Consider the following 20,195-nt stretch of genomic DNA (forward strand, 5'->3'; position numbering starts at 1 on the left):
GTTATGATTAAATTTCCTCATTACAGTTATGAAATTGTTTGACAACAAGCAGGAAATGTTTATAGGCCAATGACATGACCATTGAAAAGTATTAGTAAATGTAAGTTTTTTGACCTGTCTAAAGCATAAAAACAAGATGTTTGCGGTTATTAAAGTGAGGAAATATGAAAAAAATTATGGTTAAGATGGTTAATCTCCTTTAAAAAGGTACATTCTATGTCTTTGTTATCAATTTTTTGTGTTGCGATTAATTGCGGAAGCTTTTATCACAGTATACGATACGTGGTACTATCACGATATTGAGGAATAATAACCCCCAAAAATTGGTGTATTTTTTATTATGTTCACATGTTCAGAGTAAATAAATGCTTTAAACAAATTAAATTGTAAAAGATGATAAAGTACTAATAAATAATAGTACTTTATTATTAATAAAGTAAATAATAATAGTAAAGTCTCATTACTAAACGTTAGTTAATACTAGGGGTGTAACGGATCACAACCCACAGATCGGAACGCACGTGACCCGCGGATTAATCACTTTTTTGAACTTGTATGTTAATCCAACATTTATAACAATTGCAGAGAGATCGCCTCCCGCGTCATTCAAATCCCGCGTATGAAAGAATTTTAGCTTCCTCGTAAAATATAATGATGACGAAAAACGTTGAGGTGGGACCTTAATTAAAGGTGTTTTCTGTCACTGTTTGTTTAGCCTGCATTAATGCATTCATTGTACAGCCGCACAATTAATTATTAAGAGACTGTGATCTCAACTTAAACCAGCGCAACATGAATGACAAATGCTATTAATGATTTGTTGTTTATTAATCCTGCTTTTAGATTAAGAGAGATTCAGTTTTAACACATTTCATTTAGTTACAATTAAATAACACAGAAGTACTTGGAGAATAGTTTAGATATAAACACTGATGTTTATGGTAATGATTAAAATCACTGTTTAATGGAACTTGACACTGGTGAATTTTGTAGCAATTACATTGTGTAACCAATGGGTGGCGACAAACAACCATCAATGTTTCACTGTTTCAACCATCATTATGTCACTGAATAGGTTTTTAAAAATGATCCACCTATAATGAAACATGAAGTTATATGTAAATTGTTGAATCATTAACTGAAAATAAATATGATCAGTTGTACAAGATGTTAGATTTCTATAATTTAGCATTATCAGCAACAGATTTAGTATTGAATATTTTACTTTTTCTCAGCAGGTTCTTTCTTGATTTTTATATTTTATCAAAATTACAGGTTCTAAGTTCTGTTTGTTTAAACCAATGGTTTTTGCAGTAATATTTTTGTTTAAATGAAAAGCAAATGACATCTGTCTCCTCTACTTATTCGCTGACCCGAAAAATGGTCTGATTCGTGACTTTAAAACCGTAGTGCTATCCGAACCGTAAGATTGGTGATCAGCTACATGAGTAGTTAATACATTAAAATAGCAGTGAGAAATAGCTATATTATAGTGTTACATTATATCCATAGAATTGAATTATTATTTATGAACTACACTATATAACCAAAGATTAATAAATGCTTTTGTAGCGTCGTTGCAATGACTTTAGTTAAATTAACTGATGTTAACATGGTCCCTTACTGTACAGAGCTGAACAAAAGGTCTATAAATAGTCACAGAATGTGACAGAACTCTTAAGGCCAGATTAATGGGAAAATGTCAATGTTTGAAAATAAATGGCCTCCTACTTATTCAAGCAAGTGCTGTAATGAACAACTATCAGAATATTCCTAAAAAGTGCTCCAAAATGTTGTGAATAATTATAGTGGCCATGATATCGATATTGTTCATGTTCATTATCGTGACAAATTGAATTATTATTATTACCTGCATATGTCTAAACACCACCCACTGTCAGTTTAACTAATTATATTTTGGAGCACCAGGTTGCCTTGTCAGAATAAAAGTCTATTTCATTAAAATTTTGAATGCTGACTTAATATATGTGAACGAAGCCAAAAAAAGGGTTTCAGAAAAATCGTAGCAGACTCTGAAATGAGCTGTGGATTCAGAGTAATAGAAACCCACGTATTTAGGTTTTTAATTAGCAAAACATGTAAATATTACAAAGTAAACATTAGCTGATCAGCTTACAGAGCAAGATCATCAGGCATGTTTTATTCATGTTGGTGTCATTAATCTGGCAACCTGCCAATCTATTTAATTTTTTTTCCAGTTTGGACTGCAATACCTAATTCAGCCATTAGGTGTCAATCCTACGTACTGCACCTTTAAACGTAACACTAACTGTTAAAATGAAATATTATTAAATAAGCTTCTTTGACCTCCATGAAGACACAGTGGATGTGGCAGTGGAATTGAGACACAAACACATCAGTGCACCTTTCTCAGCTTTGAAAGATGCCACTGCAATATAACGGCAGCATCAGAGGAAAATTAGAAACAACACAAAGCACAATACTAACATTGGCCACATTTATGCCTGGTTTAAATGCATTTTTGTTAATCCGAACACAAGTGGATGGTGCTAAAAATCTAGCGAGGATTCCAATTTCAGCCTCAAATGAACTGTCTGTTTTAGGATAAAAAAAAAAAATAGACAGAAAAAAACATACTACACCCCAGCATTCAGATTTCTACTTTGTTCTGGCTAGTATCACCGCAGTACCCAATTAACATACTTGTGAAAGGTTTTACTTTGAAATTAACAATCACACAGACTGTGTGAAAATGTGTTGACTCTCCATTAGTCTCAGATAAAAATCAAGTTTAACTTGTTTGATTGCATTTTACACTGATAAGGCTGCAATGTCAAGCAATTTCTTAAGGTGCAGTTGACATGAAATTGAACCAGATTTTGGTAAAAACCCAAACCATACAAACATAAAAATAAAATAAAACAATGAAAAAATGTGTTACGTGTAATAACAATGACATGACACAAGGAGAAAGTGCTAAACTACTAAAATGTATTTAATACTTCATATAAAAGGCATTTTTTGTTAACTGCAGTTTAAATACGTCTCTCATATAGGGAATGAAGTCACATGCATTTCTCATTGCTTAAAGTTTTTTCCACAGACTTCAACAGAGAGTAAAAATGATGCTTCTGGTCTATCAAATCTTATCTTTTTTTAGTATTTTTTATTAGATTCAAGTCAGGTGACTGGCTGGGCAATTCTACTTCTCCAAAAGTATTCGAGAGTTCTCTTGACTGTATTTTGGATCATTGTCTTGCAGAAATGTCCACCCTGGTTTCATCTTCATCATCCTGTTAATGTAAATGTTGAACTGAAGCATCTGATATTAATTTACACTGACTAAGGGCAGAGGGTTGCTGAATAAAACAGAGATTTCAGCTGCTGTCTGAGCTTTCACTGCCTTTCTACACCTCCCTTTCTTCATGTGTTCAATACTTTTTCCCTGTGTCATTTCAGTTTATTAGGCATTACTTTATTTATAAACTAATTGGTTTTGTTTTCTTTGCATATATACATTTCTTTGATCGTTACCAACATCGTGTTCGATACTTGGTGACTGTCTATACATAGTCCCCCTACTGTCTATATATATATATATATATATATATATATATATATATATATACCATCATTTTTGGTTTTACAGATAAGGACCAGATAAAAATTAAATGATTCTAAGACACATTACGTGTGTATTTTCTGGGATCCATGTGTGAAGAGACTACAGTGGCTCTCTGCAATGCTGTGTGTGATTCTGTTGCAAAGAACAGAACAAAGAATAACATATAGGGCCATTCTAAGGCCACCTCCACACTAATACATTTTCATTTAAAAATGATTATTTGTGGCTTCATTTCGGCCTTATCAACATCGTGACAGCTTTTTAGGCAACAAAAAACATCTATTTGAAGTGGATAAATTTGAAAATGCTGTTTTCATGTCATAGTGGATTTTGTCTAGAGGATAAAACAAATTAGATTTATTTTAGAATTAGATTATATTAATGCTTTATTATGGTTTTATTCTGTTGTAGCCCCTTGAGTATAAGAAAGGTGCACTACAAATCAAATTTATCATTATCATTATTAGTGATTAAATTTATCATTATCATTATTAGTGTAAGCACTATGTAAGCAATACATAGTTCTTTTTTAAGTGCAACAAAACAAGAAAATACATTTTTATGTTGTCGGCAAAATATTTTAAAAAGCCTCTCAACCAACCACTTGTGACCAGATCATTAAAAACACATTTAACCCCAGGTGTGCAGGGCCATATTGTATGCAAATGTATGCAAAGTGATTGTTCCTTTTAAAATGAAAGCAGTCTAAACCAGTCCACACCAGCTTAGAAGTTCAGGATGGCTGAACTTCTGGATTTTTATGCTGCTCGGGCAGGTTATCAGCCAAAACTCTCAGTGGGCCAACAATGAAAGGGTTCAAGAGCACAAAAACAAAAGCAGAAAACGTCTCCAAAGATTTGAGAAGCCAAATGCAAAGTCAAATCTTTATCCACGTCCAAAAGTCAAGTTTTAAAGCTGATATTAATCCAGTAACTTCCATTTTATCTTGCCAGCTGTGTGTTGAAAATGCTGGAGCATGGACTGGCTTTTTTACTAATGGGTTTGTTAACCATTTCACAGGGAAGTCTACATGATTGTCCTATTATAGACTTCTCAAGAGGTCACTTACTCTTCCAGCAATAAATTCTGGTTAGCACAGGTTTCCACTTTAAGATGGCAAAGAAAAAAAAAACACAAAGTGATAAGGGAGAGGTACAGAGAACAAATAAATAAAGTGGATGTCATTAAATGCAAAAAGGACAGGCAGAATGTCACATAGACACAGGTGAGACAGAACTTAGCAGCTCGACTTCACGCTAACATTCAGTTTAGGTTGCAACTTTAATTTAGGAAGCTTTTTCAGTTTTCTGTCTAATGTTGTTTACATGAAGGATCTCAGGTCACAAAATACCTTACTACTTTTCTTATCAGCTTAAAAGTCAGATTAACTATTTAACAATAATATATACTGTAGCTTAAACTTTGTGGTGCAAAACTCCAAAAATTTACTTTATTTACTATCTATGAACTAGCGTTGTTACGATACTGGTATTTGGTACCAGTCAGTACTGATATTTTAAAAACGCTGATTTCGCGCTGACATTTGAGTGATGCTGAGCACGTTCTTAAACAGTGCTGATTTGCCATTGTATTCACATGCTCAACAGGAATGACTTTGATTGGCCATGAATTTCCTTAGTTCACTGAACTCACCACTGATTACCAAATGTAACCACAGATACAGGGACACTGGAGTTTTTTAAAGCCGTGAAGATCAGTCCATTTATCAGCAGATCGCTCATATGTCAGCTCATAAATAGATCAGCTGATCTTCACGGCTTTAAAACGCTTCAGTGTCCCTATATCTGTGGTTACACTCAGCAAACATCGGTGAGTTTGGTGAACTGATGACCTTCACGGCCAATCACAGTCATTTCTGTTGAGCTCGGTAAAACAACGGCAAATACTGTTACTACTACTAGGGACTATTGTTCAAATAGTTTGGCGTCTGAAAGATTTTGTTTTCCTTTTTTTCCAGGAAGGACATATTAGATTGATCAAAAGCGACAGCAAAAGTATTTGTAATGTTTCATATTTCAAATAAATGTTGTTATTTTAAGGAACTTTCTAATAAATCAAAATTATTTGACAATATCTACGCACATACTAACTGGGACAACGGTTAATAAATGATAATAAATGTTTCATTAGCATATTACAGAGACTTTGCCTTTGCAGACATAATCTATATTTTAAAATATATTTAAATTCCTTTTGATCAACACAAATGCAGGATTGATGAGCATACAGATGTAAAAAATACTTTTCTTTGCACACTAACACCTCTCAAAGCGCTTTTTTGGATGCGAAAAGCGGAAAAAAAATCAAATCCGGTTAAAAAATTTTTTTATGACGGATGAAAGTTTCAGAGGCAGCGTGTCAATATGATTCACACACCGTGAGGTTGAATTTGTTTGTTTCACATGTGAAAATTACAGCCGAAAATTTTGTATTTAGTGTGCAATAAACTTTTTTTTTGCCTTGTTTCTAGTCTAATTATTTAAAAATTCCTAAATTAACAAGCATTTCCTAGACAAGAAAAAAAAGTTTGTTTTAAAGTCTAAATAAAACAAAATGAATATAATCAAACTAATTTGAACTGAAAACAAGATGGTTTTCACTTACACTTACCCCCTAAATTTTGCTTGTTAAAAGGGTGGTCCAGATTGTAATTTTAAGGCTTGGTTGTGTTTATGGGGTGCATTTGTAAAAAAACATATTAAAAAAAAAGGGTAATTTTTTGTTTGTTTATGTTACTTTGAATATATACAGCTACTCGGGTAACATGAAAACGACTGACATATTTCTTTGTTCTCCAAATGTCCACCCTCAAGAGGCTCTGATTGGTCAACTAACATAATGTGCTGTGATTCGCAGATCGGCTTTATGTCACCGGTAAGCATCTCTACTATAACATTACAGCGCATCTGGTCACGCCCCTTCGCTGCGCGGGGTGTATGCTCATAACATGAACGGTTTATGACATCATTAACCCTGATGTTTTTTCTTGTATTCCCAAAAATTCATTTTCATTTAGCTTTGCTAAGCTAACTTTGTAAAAGCCAATGCCTCCCTTTGCATAAAACTTTGAACGCATTACATTCAGAGATGTTGTTTATGTTCACACAGCTACATTACACAAGTTTAAAATGTGATATCGCAGTGGACCACCAATTTAAAAAAAGAAAAAACCTCACCAAATTCTGACTTATTTCTGAAAACTAAACCTGTTTAGAAATTGCTTCTTTAAGAATCATTAGATATTTGGACAAAAAAAGGGAAAAAAACTCTAAACAAGAAATGCACTTTTTAAAAAATAAGTTGAGTGACCAAAAATCATTCCACTTGCTGAAACAAAGAACAAGTTGTGGACAAATTAAGGCTCAGGGTTAAATAGAAACTGATAGTTAAGGTAAATTTTGCTCAAAAAATACAAGACTACATTTTTTTTACTATCAGTTTTGTTTTGATTTCAAGAAACACTTGGTGATTTTGTATTTTTTTGTAGATTTTTGTGTGTTAACAAACTTAACCAAAGTTTTAAAGGCTTGCAATTTGGGTAAGGCAATATTTTGGCACTTTTTTGCATAAATTAAAAAAAATTAAAAATACATTTTAGAATTCTTTATGAATTTTTAGATATTTGGACTAGAAAAAAAGACAAAAACTCTGCTAAAAGTGAATTTCTTGTGTAGAGTAAGATATAGAGAAAAAAACTCCTACAGCCTCCAAACATTTAAACAGTGATGTAAATGCAAGCCACTGACCTTTCTGCTCACATGTATCCCTGTGATCAGATTTATGACTCTAGTAAAGCACTTTATGTAGACTGAAGTTGTAAACAGGGCTAACAGTAAATCCAGAAACCCAGCTCAGCATATACTAAAATCTTCTTCTGCATTAAGCTCAAAGTGCTACCCCTTTACCCCTTCTCACCTTTTCCTTTTTTAGAGCCCGTTTCAGAGATACAGAGGGACAGAGATGTTTTATCTGCATCCGGGTCTTCTCCAGTCTGGCTCTCCCAGTCCTCCACATGGTCTGTGCCATTTGCACCCACCAGGGACTCTGTGGCTTCGATAATGCTGTTTTCTTCTACTTTTTCGGGGGGTAAGGGGTCGCTGTTGGTGCCCTCGGTTGCTCCGGACATTGAAGCGTCCATGGCCGCTGCATACCCTGCCATTAGTGACATCTCTTCATCCTGGGACAGAGGGGCCTGGAGAGGAGATAATATTAAGCTCTTAAAGCTTGTGCATTGTTCAAATTGACTACCCTTTTGTAGTGTTGGTGGCTGTTTTTGCCCTATTGACTTCCATTATAATGACATTTTTTTGATTGCAAAACCATAAAATCATACAGTATAGTCATGCATTTTTATTGTTGCTGGTTTTTCCTGTTGGAAAAAGATCAAATTAATAATTTTTACTGTTAATCGTCAGTTGGCAACATTAACTCTTAAGACAAGATTGTGCAAATAAGTTTCTGGCTTTTATATGGAGTTCTATGGAGTAAAACTGCAAATTATTGTGCGGGTGCTTGAATACACTGTGTTCTGAGAGTCTAGGTGCTTATTATTATTTTTTTATGATTCAATTTTTTTTTTCTTTTTCTTCAATAATTTCATAATACAATTAGTTTACACATTTTACCTCCTTTTAACATCTCCTTATCCCTCCCCTCCCCTATAACAGCAGTGCTGTCATTGAGTATTGCTATCATAGAACCCGTAAACACAAATACTTATTATTAAACTCTATAGGAACAGTAACAATACAATAAAACATAAATAAATAAATGAATAAAAATAAATAAACTAAAATAAATAAATAAATTATTACATTTTTGGTGTGCGCCTCACCACAATGACCTTATTCCTTTTCCAAAAATGCCAAGTAATTTCCCCATCTTTTCTGATAAACATCCAATTTATCTAGTATCCTTTATGTAATTTTTTCATATGCTGCCACCTTCCCCAGTTCTGTAACCCATTCTTGAAATGATGGTGGACCTACTGAACGCCACCCCCTTATAATAATTTGTCTTCCAATCATAATACTTTTTTGAATCCATTCACACATCTTCACCCCAGGTCCCAATACAAGCGGGTCTCCTAATATATATATATATATATGTTAGGACAAAACGAAAAGCAGCATCCAGAAACATCCTGAATGTAATTATGTACTTTAACCGAGGTGCTTAATTTAAATTTTCTAAATCATGTGTGCAAAGGTCTCTTACACTCTCACACACCGACACACATTATACTCAATATAATAGTCAGAGACTAAGCTTTTGGCACTGTAAATGATGATGATCAACAGTAAAAATGTAAAGTTTTAACTCTGCCCAAGAGGGAAAACCACCAACAATCAAGAATGCGTGATTATTTGGTGTCATGGGTTTGCAATCAAAAAATTTTATTATAATGGAAGTCAATGGGGCAAAAACAGCCACTAACATAACGAAAGGATAGCCAATTTACCCAGAGCGTTTTGTTGAGTTTTTAAAAAATTCCAAAGTACTTTCCCCAAATATGTGTCAAAATAAGATGTCACCAAAAATCAATCTAGTTGCTGAAACACTAAACACAAGTTATGGCCAAATTAAGCTTCAAGATTCCCTCAGAGTAGATGGAAAACATCCCCAACAGCACACAAGAGTTAAATAGAAACTAATAGTTGAGGCCAATCTTGCAAAAAAGATGCAAGACTACAATTATTTATCACAGTTTTATTTTAACTCCAAGTTTGCATTTTTTGTAGATTTTTGTGTGTTAACAAATTTAACCAATGTTTTAAAGGCTTGCATTTTGGGTAAGCCAACTTTATTGCATAAATAAATTAATGATTTTTTCAAAGCATATGATGGGTTTGTCCCTCTGTACTTTGTTTTTCTATGTCTGAAAAAAAAACTATAATAAAAAATATTTTAAAGGCATTGTTAATCTTTGGTCTGTACCACAACCTATATCTTTCAAAACGTAGATTTCCACGATTGCAATGGTTCCAGTAGTTGGCACTGAAAAAGCTAACCTATGATAAACAAAAAACCTAAAAACATTCTGGTTGATATGGCGTCTCCTTTGGGAATACGTGGAGCTTTCTTGATGTCTATGCAGGACTGCTTGTGATTTCCTTTTAATCCTACTCATTGATATCCATCCTACTACCTTCTTATGAGAAAACGGTTTCAAAACTATGTTCATTCTTTTGATTTGTCATTTTGTTTTTCGCATTTTTATTTATTTTTACATCCTGTCCCTTTCATTTCTATACACTCTCTAATATTAGTTTGTGATGTGCCACTATTAATGGGCCATGAAACCCTCCTCTTTCAGTTCAAGTCTAACCTCAGGATTTTTCTAAAAATGCTTCATGATGGGCATGGAGTTCAGAGGGAGGAGTGGATATGGCCGGCAGAGCAGGGGAAAAAGAGGGGAGCAAACAACTGTTGTCAGTTTGTTCACAAAATGAAAGACAGTCCGTGAGGAGACCCATGAATTTATAGTTTACAAAGGTAAAATGGAAAACAATAAACAGTAATTTAATGTCCTGCAACATATGTTATTCATTTCATATAAACATAACCACAATTCGTTATATCATCATAAAGATGATCGTGTTTGTATAAACACTATACCTCTCTCCTCCTCAATCCCCGGGTCTGAATGTAGACACAGTGGATAGCAGTGCAGCAGGTCTCTTTCCCTATTTATTCCAACCATTAGCCCTGCTGGTAATCTGGACTGGAGGATTTTAAAAACAGGCGAACACAGCAGCAGGGACATAGGTGATGTGTCTGAATGGTAATGAACTCAACTGATAATAGAAAGTCTGCCATTCTCCAAATCTCATGCAACTCTCCCGACAAAAATACTTGCTGCAAACCAACAGCTTTGGTATATCAGTCCTGACAGCAACGCAGGAAAAGATATGCAACAAACCCCATGGATGATGGAAACAAACACATGCGACCCGTGTTTTGCGCAGACGCGGTCTCATCCAGTCATTGGGTCTCACAGCCTGGCAGGTCTGGGTTGCCTTCGAAAAGAATAACTAAGAAGCAGGGTCTTCGCATAGGGTAAGAAAACTCCGCTATGAAAAATAATGAGAAACCGATGCGTCATGACTGCACTAGCAGATTCGCGCTACGTCACATTTTGATCCCGCCCCAAAAATTATTTTAAGCGCAGAAGCTGAATTCAGCTGACAAAAGCTCAAAATTATCCAGTTTTCCCACAACTAAAGCTGAGAGGTGCTGACATTGTCTTAACTGATGCTCAACAGACACAAATCTGTTAATGTTATCTAATATTATGGGCAAACAATAAAAAATAAAAAAACAGTGAAAAGAAAAAGCATTGTTTACTTAAGATTCGATTTGTTTTCTTCAGTTATATAGAAGTAGAGTCTATTTATAGGATATCAAAAAAAGATATTCTGAAGAGCGTTGGAAACTTGACTCATTAGATGACCAAAGTATTTTTTCATTCTACTTTTTTCTACTCAAACTTCTACTCAAACTATCGGTATCCAACATTCTTCAAAACATCTTCTTTTGTGTTCAACAGAAAAAAAAGCTTTGAAACCACTTTCAACACTTTCAGGTTAACCATCCTTTTAAGTGTATATGTACTGGGAATCTATTATATTATATTTTAAAATCTGAAAGAATTAACTAGCTGTTAAATAATCTGTACATCTCTTTGCATACACTTAATGGTGTTTTGTATTTAATGTAGTTGATCCTGCATTTTTTTTTTTTCTCCCTGTTATTTGTTTTTCCCATCATCACTATTATGTTACGACATCCATGACCCCAGACCATGTAATTATTGTATTTGACCCTAATTTCTGTGTTAAGCTGCCTTGGGATGTTCAGGTCTTGGGTTAAAACAAAGACAGAGAGAAGGAAACTGCAATGTTTACTGTTGTATGGTGTGTAAACATTCTTTTCCTTCAAAAAAAAAAAAAAAAAATCATCCTTTTAAGTGAATTTAAGCATCAAAACATTAAGGGGTTAATAATCATCAAAAAAAAAAAAAAAAACAAGGGACCCCAAAAATACTGATATGGAACTACTAACCATCATAAACCACTACTAAATATGCATTAGTGTTAATCTTCACCTTGGACACTCCTGAGATGATAATGGTGCTCTTTTTGACGGGAGATTTGAGCTTCTGTTTTGCAGACTCGTGCAGCTGTCTGATAGCAGCCTCGGCTACAGGATCTGTCCCGTTCAGAATCAATAACTCTGTGCAGAAAAGAGAAACACAGCATTTAAAAATAATTAATTAAAATGGAAATAAAAGGAAATGCATTTAGCAAGTGGAGTCAGCAAGCGTTAAAATAGATGCTGAAAAAAACTCACCCGTATCTGACGATGAAAGAGCTTTACTAACTTTGGCACCGAGTATTGACGGCTGCTCCGACACCCTTCTCTCTGCCAGCTTATTTTTAGAGGGCGATTTGGATTCTGTAAGAGGGATTTAAAAACACACAAACACAAAAATAATTTCAGTGAGTCTCATATAGCAGTTTAGGAGATTGACGTGATTGTAGGATGTTCAAATACTCAAAACAACAAACTCAGATTGAATTTTTGCATCTGTCAAAATCAGAGGTGTAATGAAAGGTACCGGGTGGTAAAGGTCGTCCTGGTTTGCTCCTCACGGCAGTAACAGTGGTGACGACAGTGCCACAGGGCATCACAGTGCGGTCCATTTCCACTCTTTTAGTAGGGGCCGGGGTGGGTGTCTGCCAGGTACGCACCTCATTGGGCTCCAGATAGGTGAACTACATTCAAAAAATGAACAGGAAATGTCAGGTTTCTTTATGTTTTAATGCCATATCAGCAACATTGGCTATATAGCAAAACCTATACTAAATATACAATATGCAATCATATCGGTGTCTTAATAAACATTAATTGTAGAATAAAGTACAAATAACAACACTGAAAAGAAACGTTTACAATCTTTTAATTTAATTAATGATAACACTTTTTTTTTAAACATATCCCTTTAAATATTTCATAAATAAATAAAAAAAGTTCTCTAATATCTATTATTCATTCATTCATTCATTCACCTTCAGTTTAGTCCCTCGATTGATCAGGGGTCACCAAAGGGGAATGAACCGCCAACTTATACAGCATATGTTTTACAGCTGCAACCCAGTACTGGGAAACAACCATCTCACATTCACACACATACGCTATGGCCATTTTAGCTTATTCAATTCACCTGTGCACTGTAAAACCCAACAGTCAACTTGATCAAATTAAATGAGTGTAGTTACGTCAAAATTTACTGAAAGTAATTCTACTCATGTAAAAAGAGTTTTGAACTCTGTGTTGAAGGTAAAGAGTTCATTCTCTTAATTATCTTCATTTATTGGGTTTTACTGTGCTCATATTGCTTCAATTCGTTCACAGTACTCATTAGGATTAGTTTTTGAATCTCAATGGTTTGTTGCAATCAATTTCCTCAAATGGTTTGAGTTACCTTAACTTTTTGGGTTTTACATAGTAGTGCATGTCTTTGGAATGTGGAGTAAAACAGAGCACCCGGAGGAAACCCACATGAACACGGGGAGAACATGCAAACTCCACACAGAAATGATAACTGGCCCTGCTGGGTCTCAAACCAGCAATCTTCTTGCAGTGAATAGAGCGTGCTAAGCACTGAGCCACCGTGCCGCTACTATCCATTAAAAATACATATTTTATTTTAAAGTAATATATCGTCGAAATCGTCTCACACAAGTCACAATTTAATTTTTCTTCCCCTTTCAATAAATATGGGTGCGTCTTGAGAAGACGATTCTACGTCTCCATATCTATTTTTAAAGTGGTCATTATATTTTTCATTTACAAATGAATTCACGTCATATAATTTGTTGAAATGTCAGGTTTCATTTTTCTTATTTGGATTAAACAAACTTTCGCTGTTTTTAGTTTGCCAAGGGAATCAACAAGAAAATGAAATAAACTATAGTATTAGGCTTACCTAATTTTCTGAAATATAAATCACATTTTTTAAATGATGAAATAACGTACTATTTCAAAGCAACATATATAAAGCATTTAAAGGGGGAGGTAAAATTCTGTCATCATAGTTTTTTTGCTAACTGGAGTTTAATGTTCTATTGACCACAAAAGAAGATATTCTGAAGAATGTTGGCAACCTGTAACTATTGACATCAATATTAGGAAAAAACAAATATTATTGAAGTCAATGATTACAAGTTTCCAACATTCTTCAAAACATAATTTTCAAAACAATTTTATCTGGTTTGCAACAAGTCAAGGAATGATGAGTAAATGTTAACAGAATTTTAGTTTTCGCGTGAACTATCCCTTTAAAGGCAAGTAAGCAAAACATGTGCAACGCATACATAGATTTTGATTATGAGTAAGAGACACGTGTGTATTTGCATAGTTTCAATTTTACTTTACATGTTTGTCTAAGCTTTACATTTCAAATAAACGTTATTTATAGTAAATGTCAAAATATGTTCTGCATTTGTTAAATGTAAAAGATTTGTTGCGGAGTGAAAGGACCCTTGGTGATAGTTTATTCCAGATCCTGGCAGCAGAAATGCAGAAAGCTCAACCACCCACAATAGTTTCTGCAAGTGTATTTTCAAAGCTAGATCACAAAGTTCAAGCTATGACAGAGAACAGAGAGAATTCAATCTGAAAGGTAGGAAGGTGCTAAACCTTGACGGGCCTTGCATGATGTGGTGTGATGTATTTTTATTTAATGCCACGTCAGCATCAAAGAACTTTATATTTTAAAACATTTAACTTGTATAAATACTATTTAAAAACAACAAGCAACATAAATAAGATAAGATTTTTAAATGTAATACATGATTAAAATTCTAAAGTTTTTCCTGGTGACACTTTGCTGAATATCTACTTTAGTTTATTTAATAAAAAAGCCTTGTGTAGTCATTAAAAGCAAGAATAGTCCAGTAGAATATGTTTGCTGGCCTTGAATTAACTGAATGCAATAAATAAAACATTGGGAGCCAATGTAATTGCTATAAAACTGTAGTAATGGGCAGGGTTTTTTTGTTAAATGTAGGAACATGAAAAGCTAAAATTTGGCTGAGCTGCAAGCGCTATTTGGCAGGCCATAAAACAAGGAGTTACAATAATCCAACCATGACATAATAAATACATGAGTAACAGTTTCAGTGTTTTCAGAATTAAAAGAAGGTCATAGACAGTCACTATTATGAAAGTAAAAAAAAAAGGATTTGACAAGCTGATTGATATGAGATTCAAAATGTAGACTAGAGTCAACGGGCTGTAACCGGGGTGCGAGTTACAGGGGGGTTTGGGGGGGATTGACCCCTCTAATTAACGCTTGATCCCTCCCTGAAGGACATCAAAACAAGATGTATGGAGGGTCAGACCTTTAATAGTAAGAAATAGCTTTCTCTGATCTCTGCTTTATATCTTAAATATTAACCATTAAAATGTAGAATATAAATAAACAGTTGACCCCCCCATAACGGTACATGGCTGTAACTAATGAAGTAGTCTGGTTTGGATTAGCAAAACTAGCAAAAATCCAGTTTTCTCAGAGACTCTACTCGAAGTTCTGTTCCATCCATACTTTTGAGATAATTTAAGCAAGATGTAAAAAAAAAAGATAGGGGAAAAACAGTGGCATGTACAGTAAAATATATGTGCATCATCGGCTTAACTGTGGAAATTTAGACCATTGTGCCAGATGACTTGATCCAGAGGAAGCATTCAGTTTAAAAAAAAAAGCGGAATAAGGATAGAACCTTGAGGCACTCCTTGAGAAAAAAAAAATGATAGAATGATTTTTAGATTGGTCAGTGCTATTGAACTGCTGCCTCTCCAAGATATGAATCTAGTCACTGTAAGAATTATTTAGGCTGGCTTGTGTAGCAAGCCAGACTACTGTTATCCTATTTTTCTTCTGAGACTAAAAAACAAAACCCATGTCCTCCTAGAGCTTTCGAGCTATGACCACCAAACTCACACCAAACCTTCAAACTGGTCTGACTCGGTGTGCTATATCTTTTCCAACTGATCCGACTTTCGGTTTTCTGAAAAACGTCCCGGGACAGTCAGAAAAATCCCATTGACTTAACATTGGACCAGACTTTGTGACCTCATAACTCTGCATGAGACAGTCACACAGACTTCTAACTGGGCTCATTTAATTCAGACTACCTAACTGCCAATACCTGATGAGCTTTTAACTTTCTGGCCACACCCTAGTAACCACTTTTTTAGAAACTGTCCCATAGACTTCCATTCAAAAGACTGTCATTGACTTTACATTGGATCAAACTTTGTGAGCTCATAACTCTGCATCAGACTGTCCTACAGACTAATGGCTGAGCTCATTTAACTCAGACAACCAAACTACGAATAACTGACGAGCTTTTAACTTTCTAGCCACTCCCTAACAACCAGATACTGCACCCTAGCAACTGTCTCATAGACTGCCATTATAGAGGCCCAGATTGATATCGTCATGCTGTAGTGTTATAGCAACATGCTAATAATGATTAGCTAAGTACTTTAACATTCTGGAAATGCTTAATATCTATCTATCTATCCATCCATCCATCCATCCATCCATCCATCCATCCATCCATCCATCCATCTATCTATCTATCTATCTATCTATCTATCTATCTATCTATCTATCTATCTATCTATCTATCTATCTATCTATCTATCTATCTATCTATCTATCTATCTATCTATCTATCTATCCATACTTTTTAAAACTGTTTAAACTAAATAAACTATTACCAACAGGCTTTCACAAGCCAGCCTCAAAGTTTGTCTCGACAAACTTTAATAATCTAGTTGTTATTGCTGTAGTCAACTCTTGGCGGCACTAATGCTAGAGTTTTCCACTGACCAAAACTTTTTAAATGTTTAATTAATTGCAAATTAAACACATAAAGTGGGTGAAATAAGATTTCAGATTTAAGAAAGAAATATGACCTGATTTAACTTATTATAGTTACTAACATACTTTTAGACTACATTAGACCATCTGAACTGCTATTTAAATATATTTACAGGTTGTTTACTGCAGTTCCAAAACAATTTGCTGAACAACATTCCTTCACTATCATTAATGTTCCGGTGCTGTTTGAACAAAAACAGCCCTTGTCTGATATTGCGCCGGCTGCTAGTGTGATATTGCCTAACTATATCATATGATACAAATGACACAAAAACCCTTAGGGGGTATTTCTGACCCCACATCTCAGATTTTAAAGGCATATAACTGCACTCTATAGACCATTTCAATGTGGTGATGTCATTGACCCATGTACATTTCCTGCTCATTGCCAAACTATTTCATATATGTAACCAGGGGCAATTTAGTCATAACTTAATGTTAAAACAGCTATCATAACATTATTTATCAATAAATGGCTCTTTTCGAATTCTTGGAAGTTTTAGAAATTAAAAATGTAAAACAGGAAATACGTTGGGACCATTGTTTTTGTTTACATCCCTCAAAATGGTCTATGCTTCTTTAGGCAGCGTTAACATGAACGCCTAATTTGAATATTCAATTAAAAGGAAAGTTCGCTCTAAAATAAAAATTCTGTCAGGGTTCGTCACCCTTGACTTGTTTTAAACCAGTCTGAGTTTTTTGTTTAGAAAACATACTGAAGAATGCTAAAAAAAAACTGTAACCATTGACTTCTATAGTATTTGGTTTGCCAGCATTCTTCAATATATCGTCTTGTGTTTTCAACAGAACAACAGAATTTTGGGGTCAACTATGCCGGTCACACTTTACAATAAGGTTTCTTTAGTTAATGTATTTTCTCAAATTAACTAATAATAAATAAGTTATGTATATTTATTAAGTGCAGTTATTGTGTATGGCCATACACCCAAACAATTTGTAATAATAATTACAACAATTAAACAATTAATAATAATTATTATTTGCATCAATTATTCATAGTTCTACATTACCTAATATATTTTAAAAATCTAAATTCATGCTTGTTAACATTAGTTAATGCACTTTAATGTTAACAAATATGAGTAAATGATGTAATGTATTGTTCAGTGTTTGTTCATGTAAGCAAATCCAATAATTAACATTAAGTAATACAACCTCATCGTAAAGGATTACAACAATCCCTTCAATGTAACTAAATACTCAATATAACAGTCATATTAAATACACGTTTATAAATTCTGCAGATGTTTTACGTGACTTAATATAAACCAACAAGACATTGTCGATATCTAATAGACAATATACTTAATACAGTGGTTTCCAAAGTGGGGTTTGGTACCCTATGTGGGGTTGCAGGACAATGACAGCGTCACCAAATTCTTGGTGATTTCCAAAAAGTCAAATAAGTTTTATTAAACTATTAGAATTAACATATTTTACATAACCCACAGAAGATAAAAACAGTTGATAAGTTACACAAAAAAATCAACAACATGCAAATAAAAAGCCATCAGCCTTTCAATTTTTTCCCCATAGGATTGGTGTGTTTGCGTAAGATTAACAACACAGCAATAGCGTCAGCTGCAGCAGACTGATTTTATAGCACCAGGTTAAACTTTCTGACACCTTTATGGCACTCAAACACATTAAAAATAAATGCCGGCCACAACTGAACATTGAGGATGATCTCTGAATGGTGGTCTCCAAACTTAAACCAAGAATAGATGTGCTGAAAACATTGTGCCTACCAGTCTCTCATTAGGTGGAGTTAATATTAAATTAAACTAATTAACATATGACTATATAAATTATAGCCTATGGTTATTAAGACTGTTGCACTTTTTTGTATTGTCAATAGCTTGTGTTTATATAGGCCTATTGTTGTGTGTGCAACATTTGTATATTTATAACCACTTCCGAGGAATGTGGGGGGTCGTGAGTCACTAGCATTGTTATTTTGGGGGTTGCGGGTAGAAAAGTTAGGAAACCCCTGATCTAATACTAGAGTGACACAGGTCTGTGAGGGTTAAATATATAAAAATGATTAAATATGTCATGTATTTACACAGTATTCATTAGGAGATGTTTTACCTCAGTAGTTATTGATCCAGTAACTTGATCTTTGGTCTTGAGTGAAAAGGTCTGTTGACCTTTAGGGTGTTTCCTCACCAGATCAAAAGGCACAGAAACTTGCCCTAACAAACCACCTAAGAGGAAAACAGAGAGCGATTCTTGATCAAATCAAAGTAATGCATTTAATCAACATATTTGTCAAGGCAGGCGAAAGTGACACTGAATACGCAGACAAACAGAAGTTTCTCTGGCCTGTTAAGAAATCAGGGTGAAAGGCCAACGGCATGAGGTAACACAGGCGGTCACATGTCTGTAATCAGAGTTCAACTCAAGATGTTCCCACAGTATCTGTCTATTAGCTCTTCAGACCTACCACTTTCCCAGCTTTTTTGAGGATGTTATGTGAATTAGAGAAACAGATCACCAAAAGTAGATTAAAATTCACAGCTGACCTTCAAGCTTTCGGAGACGCAGATTAATGGATATCACTTTTCTGTTTTTTATATGGCGTTAAGCCGGTTTATTTTTGGTCATGTGGACTTACTTTCCACGGGTTTGCCGTTATCCACGACCTGGATGTTCAGCTCCTTTGACCGGCCGCTAAGCTCACTGCAGAATCATACAGAGAGAAGAGATAAAAGAAGTCATTCTGCATTCCCAAACCAAAATGTTTCATAGAAGTCCCACAAAAGACAAGATACAGTTTTATTATGCACTAAAAAATGCAGTTTGTTTTATTTTGGGTTGACCAAGTATTTTAACATTAAAATTATATAATAAAGATATTACTAAATATTATAAATATTACTAAGTATATTAAAAACTCAAATGTTATTGTTTTCAAAGACGTTTCCAAACCAATAGCTAATGACACAAAAACATTTCCTAGTAACTCTCTTCTCTCCTTCTTTTGTAATTTCGCTACCAAACTTTCCTAGTAAAATGCTAAAAAGTTTAAACTGAAAGATTAATTTAATGCTACATTAATTGTTAATTATTTAATTTATGGATGGATTAATTAACTGTGTTTTCAAACATGCATTGCAGCCAAATAGGTTGTGCGGTCCAAACATTTCCCAATCATCCAATTCTCTTTTAGTAAATTCGTATTGTTACTATAATTTAAAAAAATTGTGAAAAAATATAAATAATAATAATAATTATTATTATTATTATTATTATTGTTAATAATAATAGTGCCAAATCATTGTATTTTTTTAATCACATAAGGAATGCCAATTAGTTATTTTGAGCCAAACATTTTTGTTGTTGCCCCTTTACTTTATTTGGCCATCCAATTGCTTCTGTTTTTTTCCAATAGAAGAAAAATATTAATTTTGTGATAATTTTAATGTATTAGTTTTTTATATGTTTCCAGGCCAACATTTCCCCATCATCTCCTGCTCTTTCAATAATTTCCTGGTTTATTACTACAGTACCTTACTATAAAAAACAAATACGATAAAAATAAAAAGATTAGTTTTATTATAGAATCTAGATTCATTGCAACTGTTTTTA

General features: G+C 34.1%; 2 protein-coding genes across 3 annotated transcripts in view; one reads left to right on the forward strand and one right to left on the reverse strand.

The window, feature by feature from the left end:
* mdh2 (malate dehydrogenase 2, NAD (mitochondrial)) overlaps positions 1 to 20,195 on the forward strand; it is a 172,983-nt gene that overhangs the window by 86,897 nt on the left and 65,891 nt on the right. The gene's annotated exons all lie outside the window — the stretch shown is intronic.
* Positions 1 to 20,195, reverse strand: part of c2cd2 (C2 calcium dependent domain containing 2) — a 41,490-nt gene that overhangs the window by 4,714 nt on the left and 16,581 nt on the right. Inside the window, exons 8-14 of one of the 2 annotated variants that reach the window (XM_009305500.5) lie at positions 19,222 to 19,286; positions 18,696 to 18,811; positions 12,249 to 12,405; positions 11,981 to 12,085; positions 11,736 to 11,863; positions 7,544 to 7,820; positions 4,677 to 4,713 (exon numbers count right to left, since the gene is read on the reverse strand). In XM_009305500.5, coding sequence (XP_009303775.1) covers positions 4,677 to 4,713; positions 7,544 to 7,820; positions 11,736 to 11,863; positions 11,981 to 12,085; positions 12,249 to 12,405; positions 18,696 to 18,811; positions 19,222 to 19,286 — 885 coding nt within the window. The remainder of the gene's footprint in view (positions 1 to 4,676; positions 4,714 to 7,543; positions 7,821 to 11,735; positions 11,864 to 11,980; positions 12,086 to 12,248; positions 12,406 to 18,695; positions 18,812 to 19,221; positions 19,287 to 20,195) is intronic. The other variant, XM_009305499.5, reaches the window with a different exon arrangement.

The sequence above is a fragment of the Danio rerio genome, chromosome 10 (genome assembly GCF_049306965.1).
Source record: "Danio rerio strain Tuebingen ecotype United States chromosome 10, GRCz12tu, whole genome shotgun sequence".
Lineage (NCBI taxonomy): Eukaryota > Metazoa > Chordata > Actinopteri > Cypriniformes > Danionidae > Danio > Danio rerio.